Source organism: Capsella rubella, unplaced genomic scaffold (genome assembly GCF_000375325.1).
Source record: "Capsella rubella cultivar Monte Gargano unplaced genomic scaffold, Caprub1_0 scaffold_8, whole genome shotgun sequence".
Classification (NCBI taxonomy): domain Eukaryota; kingdom Viridiplantae; phylum Streptophyta; class Magnoliopsida; order Brassicales; family Brassicaceae; genus Capsella; species Capsella rubella.
Genome location: NW_006238916.1, coordinates 10398786 through 10416638, shown reverse-complemented (window position 1 = coordinate 10416638; position 17853 = coordinate 10398786). Strand labels below are relative to the sequence as shown.

The 17853-nt window shown below is 36.4% G+C and overlaps 6 protein-coding genes across 6 annotated transcripts; 2 read left to right on the top strand and 4 right to left on the bottom strand.

Moving 5' to 3' along the window:
• The first annotated feature begins 16 nt into the window (after positions 1-16).
• Positions 17-1443, top strand: LOC17875951 (B3 domain-containing protein At5g60140). Its single transcript, XM_006282090.2, has 4 exons — positions 17-131; positions 215-285; positions 365-907; positions 1016-1443. Exons 1-4 carry the CDS (start codon positions 122-124, stop codon positions 1259-1261), a joined length of 870 nt encoding a protein of 289 aa, XP_006282152.2. The 5' UTR covers positions 17-121; the 3' UTR covers positions 1262-1443.
• A 1537-nt stretch (positions 1444-2980) lies between these two features.
• Positions 2981-4502, top strand: LOC17875495 (B3 domain-containing protein At5g60130). Its single transcript, XM_023782547.1, has 4 exons — positions 2981-3104; positions 3193-3263; positions 3411-4019; positions 4122-4502. Exons 1-4 carry the CDS (start codon positions 3095-3097, stop codon positions 4380-4382), a joined length of 951 nt encoding a protein of 316 aa, XP_023638315.1. The 5' UTR covers positions 2981-3094; the 3' UTR covers positions 4383-4502.
• A 62-nt stretch (positions 4503-4564) lies between these two features.
• LOC17874944 (AP2-like ethylene-responsive transcription factor TOE2) lies at positions 4565-8627 on the bottom strand. The gene is made up of 10 exons (XM_006280302.2): positions 7621-8627; positions 7465-7490; positions 7342-7372; positions 7150-7237; positions 6925-7070; positions 6473-6561; positions 6228-6352; positions 5915-6028; positions 5187-5521; positions 4565-4826 (listed from the first exon to the last, which is right to left on the bottom strand). The coding sequence occupies exons 1-9, from the start codon at positions 8163-8165 to the stop codon at positions 5213-5215; spliced, it is 1473 nt and encodes a 490-aa protein (XP_006280364.1). The 5' UTR covers positions 8166-8627; the 3' UTR covers positions 4565-4826; positions 5187-5212.
• Positions 8628-12339: 3712 nt separating this feature from the next.
• LOC17875817 (pumilio homolog 18) lies at positions 12340-13329 on the bottom strand. Its single transcript, XM_006282214.1, has one exon. The coding sequence runs from the start codon at positions 13327-13329 to the stop codon at positions 12340-12342; it is 990 nt and encodes a 329-aa protein (XP_006282276.1).
• Positions 13330-13958: 629 nt separating this feature from the next.
• LOC111828956 (protein yippee-like At3g08990) lies at positions 13959-15400 on the bottom strand. Its single transcript, XM_023777554.1, has 6 exons — positions 15319-15400; positions 14900-15037; positions 14619-14674; positions 14434-14548; positions 14293-14345; positions 13959-14200 (listed from the first exon to the last, which is right to left on the bottom strand). Exons 2-6 carry the CDS (start codon positions 14996-14998, stop codon positions 14137-14139), a joined length of 387 nt encoding a protein of 128 aa, XP_023633322.1. The 5' UTR covers positions 14999-15037; positions 15319-15400; the 3' UTR covers positions 13959-14136.
• Positions 15401-16678: 1278 nt separating this feature from the next.
• Positions 16679-17539, bottom strand: LOC111829034. Its single transcript, XM_023777665.1, has 2 exons — positions 17207-17539; positions 16679-17117 (listed from the first exon to the last, which is right to left on the bottom strand). The coding sequence occupies exons 1-2, from the start codon at positions 17537-17539 to the stop codon at positions 16704-16706; spliced, it is 747 nt and encodes a 248-aa protein (XP_023633433.1). The 3' UTR covers positions 16679-16703.
• Between the last annotated feature and the right edge of the window lie 314 nt (positions 17540-17853).

The window sequence follows — 17853 nt, the reverse complement described above, 5'->3', positions numbered from 1 at the left end:
ACCTTTAGATCAAAACACATCTGAAAAAGCTTAGATCTGGAGAAAACAGCTCCAACTTTTTATTTCAGATAAATTTTAGGGTTTACGGAGAGTGTCCAAGAAAAACAAGAAGTTGACGACAATGAACCAAGGTTTCCAACCTTCTCTGTTTCGGATTCTTCCATTGTAATGTGCTGTAGAAATTTATGTTCTTCCTTTTGTTCTTTTGGATCAGGAAATTCTTCGAATGGGTCTACTTCAAAGTTCTTTAAAGCTTACGTTCCTGGTGAATCCGGAGATGATCTGGTAATCAAACACACTTCTCTTCACTGTTTTTTGGTTTTTCTGGTTTCTGGTTTGCTTGAAACTTGTAAATACGTTTCAGGTGCTACCCATTTCTTTCAACTGCTGTTTACCAAATCCTCTGCCTAAAACTGTTACTATTAGAAGTACCTACGGAAAGATTTGGAATATGGTGTTGAGGAAATGTGGTGGTGAGGTTGAGAGATTTGTTTTGGTTAATGGTTGGAAGAAGATAGTAAAAGACGAAGATCTGAACGGTGGAGATCTCTTGGCATTTGAGTTTGATGGTTCTCGGTGTTTTAATTTCTCTATCTACGAGCATGAGACCATGTGTAAGAGGGTTAAGAGAAGTTCAGAGCAAAACTTGGAATCTGATGGTGAAGAAGAAACTAGGACTAGCAATGATGTTATCGTTTTGCATGATGATGATACTGATGATTCTGATTCTGATTATCATCATGCTTCTGTTGAGGATGATGATGATGCTGAGGATGAGGATGTTGAGCCTGAGCCTGAGGATGATGCGGAGAATGAGCATGATGATGATGTTGAGGATGAGGACAAGGATGATCACAGGAACCCACAGTTCACTGTGACACTCAATCCAAACAGGAAAAGCCAACTGGTAAGCAAAAAACTGAATGTTTAAAGAATCTTTGGGTAATGGTGTTTTATGTGAATGCATCAATAGGAATATATCAATATGTTTCACGATGTTTGTTTATTTATGTAGCACATACCGGCTCATGTCATAAGAGACTTTGACTTAACCTTCCCCGAACGTATAACAGTCGTGGACAAATTGGGAGCATTGGAGAAAGAAATCAAGATTCAAGTGAATGGCTGCATCTTTGTCAAAGGATTTGGAAGTGTCTTCAGAAGGAACAAAGTGAAGACGACTGATCAAATGATATGCGAGGTTAAGAGGACCGGTGCTAATGTGGTTCACACCATCAAGGTCAACGTTATCAGAGGATGATCTCTTCACCTCATTAAGCTTTTATGAGTCTTATGTGTCGTAGCTGTGAGTTGGTTTTATTGTGTTAGCAATGCTAAAACGTCTATCTTAGGATTTGGTTTATATATATAACTAAGGATTTGGTCGAGAGAGATGTTAAAGTAAATCAAGACTTTTTTATAAAGAGTTCCTGAATCTCATAATCTCCCTGCTTTTTCCTGCAACAAAATTTATGTTGATGTCTTCTAAGCAAATCATGTTGTCTTGTTGTCTACAATGACTAGGGTCGAAAAAACTCTTCAGACAAATGGTACTTACATTGTTCGGAGGACAAAGGTCGCCCTTTGGGTTGGAGTAAATCAAATGACACTACAGAAGTGACAAATGTGTTTAGGATTGTATTTTGTTGTTGGTACCACTTTTTTTTATAAACTTACAAATCAAAATAAGAAAGAGAACCAAAAAAAATAAAAAAATGTTGCAATAGATTTGGAAGAAATCATGATATTGGCCTTCCACGAAAAGGTTCCAAGTTATGTCCAACTTCAGGGATTTTTAAGAACCTGCAAGTTCATGTAAGAAGAATGTTATTACTCCTAGCATTATATGACCTTAAGAAAACGGTTGACAGAGAAGGGGAAGACACAAGGATAGTAATGCTACAAACCTAAGCCTGCTTCTATTCACTAAACATTTCTCTTTCTGCTTTCAAGTTTATCCATTAAGAATCATGAGGAAATAGTACCACAAACTATGGGCGTTTTCCATCAAAAATCAGGGTTTTCTTCTTTTTATAACTTAGAATGTAGAATGTTATCAAAGTGTACTCATCGCGAGGGGAAAATGTAGTGCTGAGGTACAGATAAATTGAATGTTACGGTTTCCTAGAAAGTGTTACCTTGAAGTTTGGCAAAGGAGGTAATGGTGGAGCTCGTTGGTGGTTTCATGCAATGGTGGTGATGCTGAAGAGATGCTTAATCAGATGGGGGCAGATATATTCAAACTGAAGAAGCGCTAAGAATGATAGCAAGTAGCTGTGAATGAAGGCAAGTGTGTAGCTTCCGATGAGAATGAGAATCCTGAAGATTGCTGCCTTTGAGAAGAAAAGTGACGCTGTAGCTGCAATGGTGCCACTGGACTGATCTTGCATTTGCTATATCCTGGCTGTGATGATTTGATGATAACGTGACATAAGACCTTGTGTTTATTCCTGGAGACAGAAAACTTAAACTTATAGCGTAGAAGATTTATTCACTAAACTATTCTCGTTTTCCAGTTTAATGCTGCAGATATTCCAAGTTAAAAGTTGTCTTGTTATTTCTAATGGTGTTCTAGTTCTGGAAAGAAGGTGCACAAGATTGGGCCTGTGAAAAATGTGAGCCCAGTGACAAAACAGTTGGATGGATATAAAAAGATGTGTGATATTATTCACCATGGGTGAAAAAAATGCAGAAGGTAATGGAAATAAATGAAAAGGCGTGTCACATGTTGCTGCAGCCATGTGGTTCTCCATCTGTGAAGGTAAGCAAGCAATTCATGAATCAAGCAAAAACCAAGAATGGACCAAAATTTAGGCCCATTTATTTATGTGGGCTTTGGCGAATGCTTTTGTTCTACACCGAATTTTCTTTTAGAAAACGCAGTCGTTTCTTGTAGTGTTTTCCATTTGAAGCAAGAGTATAGAAACAGAGAGAAACCTCTGTTTTCCGAGTTTTTGCTACAAAAGTCTAAAAGCCACTCAAACCAAACCTTGCGATCTGAGAAAACTGGGGTTGGAAGAACTTTCCTAAATTATCTACTCGATCAGAAAATTAGGGTTCCAGAGAAAGGTAGACACAAAGAAGTCAAGTGAAGATGAACAAAGGTTTCTTCTTTACACTTTTTTTTTGGTTCTTGATTCTATAACTACACAATGTATCCTCTGTTTCTGATTTTTTCTTGCTTTGGAACAGGAAAATATTTGGAAGATTGTCTTCCAAAGTTCTTTAAAGTTTATTTACCTGATGATTCAGGAGATGATCTGGTAAGAAAACACTTACTATCTGTATAGAGTCTGGATAGAGTCTTTGATACTCTTCTCTTCACTCTGTTTTTGGTTTTGGTTTATGGGTTTTTCTTAGATGTTCATCTATAGATTTCTTTATGGTTGAGACTTTTACATGGTTTTCAGGAAATACCCATTTCTTTCACCAGATTTTTACCAGAGCCTTTCCCTGAAACCGTAACTGTTAGAAGCATTTCTGGGAGCTTATGGACATTGCAGTTTAGGAAATGCTCTGGTGAAGTTGAGAGATTTGTGTTGGTTGATGGGTGGAAGATGATAGTTAAGGACGAAGATCTGAAGGGTGGAGATTTCTTGGGGTTTGAGTTCGATGGCTCTCAGCTCTTCAACTTCTGTATCTACGAGCGTGAGACGATGTGTAAAAGGCTCAGACATTGTTCAGAGCAAAGCGAGGAGCTCATAGTGGAGTCTGATATTGAAGAAGGAACTCAGGATAGTGATGACGATGACGTTTCAGCTCTGGATGATGATTCTGAAGATTCTGATTATAACTATGTTGAAGATTATGATAGTGATGCTGCTCTTGAGGAAGAAGATAATGATGGTGATGAGACTGATATATATGTTGTTAATGATGCTGCTACTGAGGAAAATGATGTTGATGTTGAGGCTTTTAAACTTGGTGATCATGCTTCTGAAGATGATCGCAATCATCTGGATGATCCCGAGAATCCGTCTTTTACTTTGAGACTGAATCCGAAAAAGAAAAGCCAACTGGTACATTTAGCATCATTGTGTTATGAGTTTTTATGTGAATGCTATTACATATATAGCAATCAGTTTATACCTTGTTTTGTTGATGTTCCTTTCATAATGCAGCTCATACCGGCTCGAGTTATAAACGACTATGGTTTGCACTTTCCTGAGAGTATCACTCTCGTCGATCCACTTGTGAAAAAATTTGGGACATTGGAGAAGCTGATCAAGATTCAGACAAATGGCAGTGTGTTTGTCAAGGGATTTGGCAGTATCATCAGAAGAAATAAAGTGAAGACAACGGATAAGATGATATGCGAGATGGAGAAGACTGGTGACAACAACATGGTTCAAACAATGAAGATCCACATTATTCGTGGATGATCATACATGTACCTATCTTTAGTTATCTGCGTATTTGAGTTTGAAAGATAAATTAAGACTACTGTGGTGTATTGAATTCATGTAAGAGACTATTTTTTTAATCTTATCAGATCTATACTATGTCTTGTGTTATGGATTATACAAATCTATCTCCTCTTGTTCTGTGTGGCTGCACCAAGTAGTGATAAGTATCCCAGTAGCTTCATACAAATAAAATGCATTGTACTTACATTGTATGGATTAATCTCAGAGACAATATAGTAAATTACAAATGGGATAGGGTTTCTATTTTGGTATTATCCCTCAGTTTATGTTACAAATTATAAGCAGAAAGATAACCACACAGTGACAATAAGTGCAATATAGATTTTAAGAGACATCGTCGTATTGGCTGGCCTTCCACGGTTGGATCCAAGTTATTCCAACTTCAGGGTTGTCTAGAACCTGCACGTTCACGTAAGAAGAATGTAATTACCAGTAGTTATATAGGACCGTAAGAACACTATTGCCCAAAATATGTGCTTAGGATTGACAAAGAAGCTGAAAACAGGAGGAGGATAATGCTAGAAAACTTGGAAACTCTGTCTTCGTCTTCTATTCACTAAGAATTTCTCATTCTTTTCTCATGTTTCCATCAAGAATCATACTAGTACAAGCATCTCGAATTCTAGGGGTCTTACATTAAAATTTGGCTATGTTCATGTGAATAGTAAGATTAACGTATTGAACACGAGGATCATACTGCAGCTTATGCGCTGAGCCAAAAAGATGAGTTGAATGAAGTTATTTCCCAGAAAGTCTTACCTTGATTAGATGTAGGAAGGAGGAAGCTATGGTGGTGGTTGTGAGCGGTTCATGAGATTGTGGTGGTGGTGCTGAGTTGTGTAATCAGATGGGTGGATAACATAGAGACCGGGATGATTCAGATTGACGAAGGGCTGAGAAGATTGAGGAGTAGCTGGCGATGAAGGTGGGCGTGTATCTGAGAGTGAGAATCCTGATGATGCTGCATTTGAGAACAGTTGCGGTGCTGTAGCTGCTACAGCGGTCCCACCACTGGACTGATCATGCCCTTGCCATGTCCTGGCTGGGAAGCTTTGATGAGAACGTAACATTGGACCTTTCTCGGGTGTTCTTTCCTGGAGACAAGAATTGAAATTTTAGCGCACAGAAGATTATTCACTGAAATCTTCAAGTTTTCCGGTTTAATGATGCGCAGATATTCAATACAGAAACAACAAGCAACAACATAGAACTGTTTTTAAAGGATATCACCAAGTCTGGAAATCTAATTGAACTCACTTATTACTCAACTGATCAAATATCGTAACGGTGCCACTTCTGAAAATCTAATTGTACTTATTACACAAATTACTCCTAGGTCAAGTAAAGTTTGAGAAAGTTTTAAACTTGTCTTTCTATTTCTTCTGGTGTTCTAGTTCTGGACAGAAGAAGATTGTGAAAGTTATAAATGTGTGGTAATGAAAAACGGTTAGATATAAAGAGATGTATGCTATGGTATTTAAATTTACCATGGGTGAAAAGAATGCAGAAGGAAGGGCTTGCCGGTTATTAAGATGGTCTGAACCCCTCTTCAAGAAATTGAAAGGCGTATCACATGACGCTGCAGCCATGTGGTTCTCCATCTGTGAATATAATACAACATAGAAGAGCAAGAAAATTATGAATCAGTGAAGAACTATGATGGCTTGAGCTAGGGAAATTAGTAGCTTTGAGTTCCACATATGCAATGACAGATTGACAAAGAAAAACTTGACTAATTGCAGCAAAATGCATATGAAAGTAAAGTAAATAATATTTGGTGCACTAGAGGGAAAATTGCACCTTGGTGTTTCTTCCACATATGATACTGTTAGGGACATGGTGAAGCCGGTGTGTCCTATCTTTTTGTTTTGGACCATCTCCCAGTGAAAGAGAAATTCCCAAGTTGAGGTCAAGCTTAACATTAGCTGAATAATGAAATCAGAAAACAGACGAGTTTGTAGTAGCTTTTCACATATTGAGAGCAGAGATATCAAGGATGGCAGCAAAAGCTTAATAAACAATGAACCGAGCATCAATTCCATTACCTGCCTCGGGAATCATCCGGGATCCATGAGGCTCAATGAAGGAAGCAGCTTGCCTTCCATTCCATTGTATAGCTGCCTTGTCACAAGCCCTAATTCCATAAGAATCTGAACAATTAGTCTTGCACATTTTTCTAATAGATACAAATTCAGGATAGAAGATTTGATGCATACTGTAATTTACTACAATCACAAACAGCATGCAGCTTATACTCATATGACAATCATCCCAAGATAGAAAGAATCTCTAGATATTAACTCATAATCACAAATGGGTTTTTCCTACTAATAGTTCTAACGGAAACTTTTTCACATCAACGATAAATAACCAAAAACTTCATCTGAGTCCCTTCACTCTTTTTTTTAGTAATGAATGACAACCACATTTAGACAAAAACACAGAGCACATTGCATGTGTAGAAACCCAAAATTAGATAGCAGGAAAAGTTTATTACATGTTTCCATGAAATTGCTCCATTTGAGCTCCCCACCCGCCAATCTTTTGCAAAGCAACTCCTTGATATCTTGAATTATTCCTTGAGAAACCAGAGCTCTGCCGCCGAAGTACTTGCACAACTTCCTCTTTGGAAAGGTTTGCCATCTGTAAAGTTTGAAAACAAGATAAGCACAGATCAAAGCATACATGTCTTCATCATATTTTCTATATCCATAATCAAAACCTGCTTGAGATCCTCTTCATAATCGCTGATAATGAAATTGATGTCAGCCTCCAGACCCCGGAACTTGACAGCAGCTCGATCATAAGCCCTACACGAACCAATGTTGAGCTTATAAAACTAATATATCACAACGAATGACAGTTGAAGGATCAATTAGATCATAAAAAAGAACACAATTTCCAAAGAGATTACCTAGCTGCAGCATGGGCAGTATCAAATCCACCTATTAAATTCAAAAAGGTAAAGCTTTTATTAGAGAGCTAAGAACACAGCAAAAAAAACAGCTCACGGTGGTAGAGCCAATAGAATCCATACCTAAATAAACTTGTTTGCCGCAATCCCTGCAATCACCAGAAAATTGACAAAAGGGCAGATTAATACAAAATCTACAAAGCCCAGAGCTTAGGACCTGAAAGATAAACCCAGTTCTTCCAAAGTCTGACCAAAGAGAGTCATCTAAGTAAATTTTACCAGATATGCGATTCCCATCTCCCGGTCCTCCGGTAGAAAGTGACACCTCTATACTGCGAACTCTTAGACCTAGGACCTCTCCTGCTTTTCTTCACCGGCTGTGAGGGTGGCTGCATCACCCGTGCAGCGTCGCCACCGCCGCTTCCGCTGCCAACAAAGTCTCCGCCTTGTTTCCCTCTCTGGAAGGAAATATCAACGGTGCTCCTGGAGCTTTGTGCGCTCGAATCCATAAAATTAATGCCGTCTCTAGGAACAGGGAAAAAATCCTTAGTCATCATCAGGGCACTTCTGTCATCATTATCATCATCTTCGCCTTCATCTTCTTCTCCTCCACCTTTCAGTATTTCAAATTGAAACTTGACGGTTCTAGTGGAACACAGCTCTTCTTCACCATCGATGCAGCTAGATGCCTCAGCATTAACAACGGAAGAGTTCGACGTCACCGATTCATCCATCTGATTCAAAGAAACCCCTTTAACAGTAACCGAATCTCGTCCGTTCTGAGTAGACTCGGTCGAGTCGACGTCGAGATTGAGATCCAGCATCAATCTCAAAAATTCAACCAAAGAAGAAGAAAAAAAAGCAAAGCAAACAAACTCTGAGATTTTTATACAAGCACAACAGCTATTTCGTCAACCCCTTTACACACACACATTCATCAAACTAATCCGACCAATAAATTCAACGATCGCCGTCGATTTGAAATGAACAGAGATCAGAAATCACATTTCATCTTTGAAAATCTACAAGGGTATGGAAAAATCAGAGACAGCAACAGACGGAGATTTCAGATTCTGAAATCGATCAAAACACGAAGATGGACAAGGAATAATCTAAAGAATAGCTTGATCACTACGGAGAAAAACGAGATTCAGTGGAAACATGGCGATGAAGAGTTAAGTTGCTCTATGGGGATTTGAAGAGACAAAACTAGCTTTCGCCGGACGAAAGAGACTATCGTCGGCGATTAGGAGAAGAAAGGAAAAAAAAAAAAACGGGAATGGTGATGGGACGTAAGCCTGTGGGTTAGTGGCAACAAAGGAACATTATAAGTTTTTTATTATTATTCCTTCCATCTTTCTCGGCAATTTGATACCGGTAATGCCAGTTTCCGGTTAAAGTTAAACGTGCTTCTTGTTTTTGTTTTATTATCATGGTTAAAAACTTACAAATTAACTGAGGATTAGTGATATATTTACTGTTTTAAACTTTAGAATTATACTATTTGTGTGTGTTGTACAGCTTTTGGTGTTTTCTTTACTGAACAAAGATAAGTTTATTTAAATAGATATGCTAGAGCCTATTAAACATTAAACAATAAGAGCTAATTAGGAGTTCATGGAAGAAAAAAAGAGAGTGTTTAATTCGTAATTAAGGATGAGTTAAGTCTCCTATTAGTTACACTAGTTTCAACTTTGAAGAGTGTTTCTCTAACCATTTTGTAAACACATCAGAAAATCATCAAACTTAGGTTTGACTTTTTATTCTTGAACAAACTGAACTAAAGTGGAACAGTAGTAGTTCACATTTCTGACCAGAACAATTTTGTGCTAGGTGTGGTTCTTTTCTTTTTTCGTAAATTGTTCTAACGAGAATTCAAATATAAATTTATCGAGTGTAAAGATTAAGAAAACAAGATCGGAAGAGAACAGAAGAAAAAAACGAATCTACACCTATTCACAACTTTGAAGACACATAAAACCAAGAAACACTTAGAAGACACATATTCATAACTTTGAAGACAAAGCATTTGTTTTTCATTTATAGGCGGGTCCTATTTTTTCTAGATACGTCCTCCTCACTAGAAGAAGAAAAAAATCTATGAAGAGTGAGATAGAATATTATGACTTTATTAGAAATGGATGTCAAGTTTGATTCCAACTACTGTAAACAAATGTGTCACACATATAAGGAAAAAATTACATGCTTAAACATAGCAAAAATTATATCATTTAAAATTTGTGAAATAGTTTGAGATGATAGAAAATAAAAAATTTTACTAACACAAGATTAATAGCTCAAAATACAAAATTTGGTCGACAACTCTCAACATAGTGATGAAATTTGGTTTCTATGTGTAAGGTTTTGACAGTCACACACACGCATATTGATTGGCTATTGACATATATTGAAGATGTTAGTTATCTTTGACTGGTTTGTAAGTTTTAATAGAAATAAAAAAAACGATTCATGTGTTTGCTACAAGATCTCAACATAGGGTTAATATATATCTATCAAGTGTAGAGGAAATCTATTTATTCAAGTTCTACAAACATTGCTAATCGGTGATATAAACTATATTATAATGTATAAATAAAGTAAAAAATTGAAAGATAACAAATTAAATATCAACAATTTGTATTCAATCTTATGGTTTTGGATGAAGAATATATCGTATTCACGAGTATTGTGTGAGGGGTGAGGAAATATAAACCAAAGAGATCAACGACGAACTTAAATACTTAATAGGTTTTTGAGATAAAGGCATAGATATGCCCCATAGTAAAATAAAAGAAAGAAGAAAAAACAAAGAAGCCATTACTGTTGTTTCTTTGACAAAGCAATGAAGCTACTCTGTTTTAATCATAGGAACTTAAATTAAAGAGAAACAAGTAAAGCTTAATTGCAAACATAATAACCAACAAAGTCATTTGACTATTGTATGTATACACCATTGTTTAAAGAGCCGAGAGTGTTATCACAAATTTTGGTTGAAGTCGGTTCAGTTTTTTAATTTATCTTATATATGGATCGCAATTCTTAATATGGGTGGTGACAATATTATTAAGGCAACTACACACAAGTGAGACCAAACTACATACATATCATGTTCTTTATGTTGCATCCACCGGAGTTCGAACTCAGGTTGCTGTCGATGAAGAAAGGAAAGAAATTACTTGAAAAATACGAATCTCTAATTTTTTTTTTTTTTTTTTTTGGGCAACTCTAACTTATTTGTGAATGTTGATGTTTATGTAATGGGGGAAGGGTATGTCAAATGAAATAAATTGCTGACTGGTTTTAGCCGGTTGCCAAAAAATTGGAGTGTCAGAAAAATCTCGAAGATCATGGATATTAACGAGTAGAATGAAGCCACGTGTACAACAGAGATTGAACCCCAGCCATTCAACTACTCTCTCTCTCTCTCAGGTCAAAAATCTTCCTCATCTGTCTATCTGATCTGACGGCCCACGTCCGTTCTTACTTTCCTGAAATTTAGGGATTCATTTTTTTCCTGTTTTTTCTTTCATGTTTTTACCTTTTCTTAAATATTTGCCATTTTAACAACTACAACAACCTTAATTTTACTTTTGACTAAAACAAAACTGTAAATGTTATGCTGTTGTATATACTGTATTGTGGAGTCTTCAAACTTTCAAAATACAGAATTAGGTTACATTTATTAAAATAAAACCAGAGAAATAAGACAATAACTAGTCTTTATCTAGATTTTTTTTTTAAATGTCACTGTTATTATATTATTTTCTTATTTGTTGTCATATTCTTTAATAAATATTATCAATCATTTCTTTGTGAAATCATAAATATATTAATCATATACTGCAGACGTGGACGCCTTATGTCCAATCTCTTTTGAAAAGGATATATGTTATAACATATATATATATAATTATTATTATTTTGGCAAAACTCTACATACCTAACTTATGGCTAAAGACATCATCGCAAGATCTCATATTTTTCATTTGACTAGATCGCATTTTCATCTATTTGTGTATACTTCGGTCGAAGGCTTGTTCAAGATTGGTCTATATAAAAATTAGTAACATTTGTTTTGCGAAACATCACATTACTTAATACAGATTCACTATAATTGATTCTTGTTTGGAAACTCTTTTACTCATTATTCCATTTATTACCTTTTTAAAATAGTTATAGGATAATGAAACCTGGTTGTTACTATGATATCATTTTTCTTTTTTAATTATTTTAAAGTTCCTCAAGTGGAATAAAAACAAAACAACGTATATATTAAAAATCACAGATAATATATTTAAATTATCATAGTTGTCCAGAAAGTCCATGATCATGTGAGTTTACTATTAATCAGAAAAATGAATATTGTTTTTGGTACGATGTGACACTGCAAGTTCAAGTTGGCCATCTTTTCGTGCGATTATTCAATTATCCCATTTTATTACAAAGTATGTCTATAAGAATTGGCGATAGTATCTTTTAATCAGAAACGTACTAAATATCCAAATAATCCTTTAATTAATATCTCAAAGTAAGGGTGAATTAAAACAGGGTAATTATTTGTGTTTTGTTTACAAAATAAAAATCCAATAAACTGTCCTGCAACAGTTATTTATAATTATATATCGATAACTAATTCCCAATAAGCTTGCATTGCAGCAGAGCTGCAGAGTACATACTTAGGTAAAAATCTCCAACTAAAACAGCCCAAGTTTGTGTTTACCGTCAATGCCACATTACGTATATGTATGTCAGTACATGTAACCAGCGTAAGTTTTCTAGTGTTGTGGATTTGATATTTTATGACCAATAGGTCCATAACATAGTAAGATACCTCTTCATCTCAAATGGTAACCCTTGTGTAAAAACTCCAACCTTGCTTTTCAAAAAACATTAATTGCGAAAAAACCATTTCTTACAAGAGTCATGCATGCAATGCAACTACCTTAAACACCCGAACAACTTAACCAGTTTTGAGACATAAACACAAAGTAATTATAGTCAGCAACGAAGCTTTAATGATTCCAAGATGTTTGCAATGTTGTTTCCGTGAGACCTACGCAAGAGATGGACGAAAGGCATGAGCTTCTCCACCAAACACCAAAACAGATCCATCCTAGACATCTCCTTGGTCATTCTCAGTGCCTTGCAGACCACGAAACTTCCAAACTCATTCCTCCCCAGCCTCATCAACCTGTTTCCCTCGCACTCCAATAGCTCCACAACCACCACCGCAATTGACTCCTCTGCCTCCAGAAGCTTCTCCATAACGTAGCTTCCGTACTTCTTAAACGAGAGATCAATGCAATGACCACGGAGATTTACCACGATGTTGTGAATGCTACGAGAGTCAAACAGTGTAAGCACATGTTGGACCACAAAGTTCCCTGAAGCGTGGTTGCTTAGACCGTGAGCGTTGTCTGCGACCAGGTCTAGTATCTGATCCCTGTAGTAAGGATCATCCGCATCGGTTATGATATCGTTGAGTGCGATGCAGCCGTGTTGGTCACACGCTAGGTCGAGAGCGTGGTGGAGAATGTGCTCGTACATTACCTTTTTCTTCTCCTCTTCGAAAACGGTCATGGCTCGTATCGTCACGTAGGATGCGTATTTGTCAGCCGTGATGTGCAAGAAACGGCGCAAGATAGCGGCGCAGAAGAGGGCGTCCAAGTCATCTGATATCCCGAGGAGCTTCTGCACGCGTTTCGAGCCGAACTTATTTGTGACGATGGCCATGAAGTAATCGGAGTCTGACGTCAGGAGCGACGCCATCCTCTGAAGCTCTGTCTTGTCTAGCGTTGAGATCGTCTCCTTGAAGTAGGACAGACCTTCGCAGCTAGTCATTAGGCTGAACATGGCCGCGTGCAAGTTAGTGGCGGACGAGGCGTGTGGGGCGAATCCAGGAGGAGGGATGGAACTGGAGACTCCATTAGGGTATGGTAAAGCATCGAACATGGTCGACATTGAAAAGGTATTATTGTTGACTGCCATTGATGATGTACAGACGTACAAGGGATTAGTTATGATTTGTGTGATTTTGGAGAAGTGTGATCAGAGACTTGTGAATGATGATGAGACTAGTGTTGGATCTGTGGTGATCATGTAAATTAGTATTTATAGAAGAAGAAGCTAACAAAGTTAGGCTCTTTCTTTGTTTTCCTTTTCCTAGTCGGATTTACATTATTTTTCTCTACTAGAAAAAGGAAGCTTATTTTGTTTAAAAAATGAAAAACAATTAGAATTATGTACAATCTACAACGTTAAACGAAAGACCGGTGGAATTAGAATATTTTGTTTAAGCTTATTCCAAGTGCATAATCTACAATCTACAATTAGAATTTTGCATAATGTTTTTATTTTATTAGCCGGGAGTTTTACTCCTGGTTTCCTACCAAAAAAAAAAATCTACAACGTTAAACGAAAAAGTTGAATTTATATTATTCCACCAGGAAAATCAAATTAACTTTTTTTTCTTTTGTAGAAAAAAAGGAAACTTATTTTTGTGGAGTTTTCCTTTTTATTTTATTTTCGTATCTATAAATGATTCTACTAACATTAACATAATTGAAAAAATGGAAACAAGTAAATTTTGTACAATATACAACGTTCTGCATAAAGTACTCACAAATTCACAAATGTCTTTGAAGTCATACTAATCCAAATATGGTTTGTGTTGTCACAAGTCTTTTGGAGGAGCAAAGAAAAGGCCTCTGAGGACTATAATTCACTTTTGAAAAGAAAGTAGCAAAGTAAAAGAAGAGAAGAAACAGAGAGAATGTAAAATTCTTCAATCACACACTATTGCTCCTCGTTTCCTGGATTCTCATCATCGCTTCCTTCTGGTGGTCCATGGATCTTAAACCTGCATTTAGTTGTAATGAAACCATCATTATTCAGAGAGTGAGAAGGATTAAGTAAGATCTTCTTAATGCAAAAACAATATGGCTCCGTCACCTATTGATGTAGAAATTTCCTTCATTGTACATCACTGTATCATCAGCGCCTTCCTGTGTGAAAGAGCAAAAACCACAATCAAAAAACATTTTAACTTCAAACCAATACATGGTGTCGAAGGGAAAGAGTCTTGTGTCATACATAGTACATGCCAAGACGAGAGCCACAACCGATACAGAACAGTGGAAGCATAGTATTGTCAATTCGGCCATTAGCAGTGAATGTCATTTTATCAGTCCCAATCACCACATTGTAGCTGCCACCATAAAGGGTTTTTAGAAGTTGTCATAAAGTAAGATGAATGAAATCTGAAGCATGCTTTTTACCATTTGGTGATGCAGTATAGTTTTCCAAGGCTGGCTGGATATTGTAATAGCAGATTCTGCAAAACAAATCCTCCAGACATCAGATAAAAGTTTTTCAGTAATGCTGGTTGAGAACAGATGAAATAATATCGAATTCTACAACTTGTTTCGATTTCTAAAAGCACATAAGACAAACCAAGCATCTAATAATCAAACGTTGGATTCTTGCTGAAGACTTCATCAACGACCACAAGGAAACCGAAAGAAACAAGTCAAGTTTGAGAAAGAAGATTAAATCAAACCCTTTTGACTGGAGGATCCTCGTAAACAACGAATTCGATTTCGCAGTGCTTGCATTTGTAAACCGATCCCTCCAGGTCTATCTTGAACAATCTCCCCATTTTCGTCCGAATATTTTCCCAGCAGATCTCAGTATATATCTACGATGATGACACACGAAGAACACAAGATTCAGATGGATTCGTTAGCGGAAACAATGGAAGAGAAAACTTCGGAAATCTGATAAAAATATTATCAAGAAATCGCCGTGTAACTTCAACATCAAATTGACAAGAAAATTGAGAAAAAATCACCTAAAAGACGATGAAGATGTACTCTATTATTACTTAAGCCTACTTCTAAAGTATAAAAAGATGCAGCGGAAAGAAAATTCTAAGATTCCGAGAAAATCAAACCAGGAAAGATCGTTCGTTCGTCTTACCCAGAGGAAGAAGAAATGACAAAAGAGAGAGAACAGAGGAACTAGAGTTTTCAAAACTTCCCAGCGAATGATATAAATACGAAACTAAACAGTCCTCAATCACGGCCCATGATTAACGGCCCAATTTCTTATTAAGAAACTGTTTGTAAATTGGTTGACATTGGGTTTAGGAAATTAAACCGGGAATGTCAAAGTTGAAGAGAACCGGCACTGTATCTTCGTGTATCTAAAGTATCATACTCTGATATTTTAAATAAAATCTGATATTATAGGAAAATCAAATCTGATATTTTACTCTGATATTCTACTATAGGAAAATCAAATCTGATATTTTTAAAATAATAAAATCTGTAAATTTTAATATATTTTTTTCTTCTAAAAAACTATTAATAAAAAGCCACATTTTAGCAGGCAAAACATATTAGATTAATATCTAGTGATAGATATATTTAACTAAAACTTAGGAGTTTATTATCTTTTAATGAACTAAATTAGATTTTGTTTGATTTCTATATATAAATAATATATTAAATTTTGTATTTCATCATCACTTATCAAATATTATAAAGTCCTTAATTTTTTCACATCCAATAAATCTGGTCCAATCTTCGGGATTGAATTCGAGAGGTGTAAAAATTTAAACTTTATTATTATTACCTCTAACTGCAACAACCAACAAAAAAAAAAAAAAAAAAAAAGATAAAATAGCAAACCGAGATTGTAAATGGATATTATTCCACTAAAAGTCTAGGCATAGAAGATAAAACACAACACAAATAGGCAATAAACAACAAATATCGTCACACCAAATTCCTCGCCATCTTGGAACCGCTTTACGTTCCGAGAATTGACTTCTCTATGGCCGGTTAACCTGTTCCCAAATTGGTTTGTGTGCCTAGTAGAAATGAATTCGCCGTGGCCGGGTAAGCTGATCCTATGAGCTCCATACGTGTAGTTAAAAATATGTCCACACCTAATAAGGTTACAAAAGGAAGCATCTCTTATTGAGGATAAGGATTATCTATTTAGATAAGTTTTCTAAATATATTGTGATAAGGATTAGGAGAGTTTGTGTCTATCTTATGTTCATAAACGTTTGTATAAATACCCAAGTTTGGGATGTTAATAAAATCAAGTTAGTTCGATAACCAATTCTACATCTCTTAACAACAATGTTGCTTTCTGGAAAAATATGTATGTAGGTCGTACCTGCAAGTCATGTGGTCGCATCCGGCAGAGCGTTCAACCATGTGTTGGCAATTGTCACATCGACGCCATTTGTTAACAATTGACTATGCAATTTCTCGTACGCGGCGCAGCTTAGCTTACCATGCCACGGAACTTTGCAGCTGATACAGAAGTCGCCACCGCAGTTGAAGCATGTCCTACGTCCAAATTCTCTGGTTATAAGGAATTGAATACTCCCTAGTCATCGGCTTCCACATCAAACGCAGCTTTTCATTCAATATCTCGCCACATCTATCCATATATAGGTGAGACTTGCAGAGATGCTGAGGACATGTCGGTATCTTTCGATCAAGAAGCTTCACTTCGATATGTGATTTCACACAAGCTAAGCAAAATCTATGGCCGTGTACACAAGCAGAGAACATTAGATCATGATCAACGTCGTCGAAACAGATTTGGCAAGTCTCTTTTTTAGCGAATCCCCTATGATTGGTAGTACTCTCATCGAACATCTTAACAAGATTGCAAGACATGAATTGCTTCCTCATAACTCTCACATCATCCATCAGCAAAGCAATCTTTTTCTCTTTGGGATTCGATATATTCGATAGCTAGATTCAAAAAAACAAAAATCAAGGTTACATTTTCCAATATTATTATTCATGGCTGAGATATAAGCAGAAGAAAATGTGAATCTTACGTATTTGAAAATCTGAGGGAGACGGCAGTATATAGAAACGTGATTGATCCCTAGTTTAGTGGTTTCTTCTAGGCCACGCATTAAAGCCCTAACATGAGCCTCTGTGGAAGTCACGTAGTGGTCACGCAGCAGTCCATTAGTCTTCAATACCAGATAGTCCTTGTGGTCGTAGATTGAAACCTCAAATCTAGTAGTTGTGACCGGCTTTTCGCTCTGGACCACCACTCTCTCTACGCATACAAAACTATTAAAGTAAAGCTTATGAAACTGAGGTTCCGCATTGAGTGTTTCTTTAGCGGCACCGGGAATCACTGAGCCGCCGTCGAAGTTCATTTCACATGCCACAGGTTTACGTATTAATGTTATAAGACTTATGGTGTATATATAGATAGACAGTAATCATTATCTGAGTTAAGAATATTCCAAGATAATCGGGGGAAATCATAATTCTATATATCCAAATATTTACAATATTATTACTAAAGTCAAAAATTAGAAAAAAAAAAAATATATATGTAAATCGAAACGTCGACGTTTGTTGACTCTTTGGCCACGACATTCGGTTTAGCTCTTAACCAACCTTCAGTGTCCAAGCTTTTGATTTTGTCTACGTCACCAATCTCGGAATCGAGTCGCACATTACACGT

Excerpts from the sequence above, each read along its gene's own strand:
- LOC17875951 (XM_006282090.2), top strand. Across the intron at positions 286-364 it reads GTGAATCCGGAGATGATCTG|GTGCTACCCATTTCTTTCAA; the intron begins GTAATCAAACAC and ends AATACGTTTCAG. Across the intron at positions 908-1,015 it reads CAAACAGGAAAAGCCAACTG|CACATACCGGCTCATGTCAT; the intron begins GTAAGCAAAAAA and ends TTATTTATGTAG.
- LOC17875817 (XM_006282214.1), bottom strand. The coding sequence starts at position 13,329 with ATGGCAGTCAACAATAATACCTTTTCAATGTCGACCATGTTCGATGCT.
- LOC17874944 (XM_006280302.2), bottom strand. The coding sequence starts at position 8,165 with ATGCTGGATCTCAATCTCGACGTCGACTCGACCGAGTCTACTCAGAAC. Across the intron at positions 7,373-7,464 it reads CGGCAAACAAGTTTATTTAG|GTGGATTTGATACTGCCCAT; the intron begins GTATGGATTCTA and ends TGAATTTAATAG. Across the intron at positions 6,562-6,924 it reads GAGCAATTTCATGGAAACAT|GGCTTGTGACAAGGCAGCTA; the intron begins GTAATAAACTTT and ends TTATGGAATTAG.
- LOC17875495 (XM_023782547.1), top strand. Across the intron at positions 3,264-3,410 it reads ATGATTCAGGAGATGATCTG|GAAATACCCATTTCTTTCAC; the intron begins GTAAGAAAACAC and ends CATGGTTTTCAG. Across the intron at positions 4,020-4,121 it reads CGAAAAAGAAAAGCCAACTG|CTCATACCGGCTCGAGTTAT; the intron begins GTACATTTAGCA and ends TTCATAATGCAG.
- LOC111829034 (XM_023777665.1), bottom strand. The coding sequence starts at position 17,539 with ATGAACTTCGACGGCGGCTCAGTGATTCCCGGTGCCGCTAAAGAAACA. Across the intron at positions 17,118-17,206 it reads TCCCTCAGATTTTCAAATAC|CTATCGAATATATCGAATCC; the intron begins GTAAGATTCACA and ends TTTTGAATCTAG.
- LOC111828956 (XM_023777554.1), bottom strand. The coding sequence starts at position 14,998 with ATGGGGAGATTGTTCAAGATAGACCTGGAGGGATCGGTTTACAAATGC. Across the intron at positions 14,549-14,618 it reads CTATACTGCATCACCAAATG|CTACAATGTGGTGATTGGGA; the intron begins GTAAAAAGCATG and ends TTATGGTGGCAG. Across the intron at positions 14,346-14,433 it reads CTCGTCTTGGCATGTACTAT|GAAGGCGCTGATGATACAGT; the intron begins GTATGACACAAG and ends TCTTTCACACAG.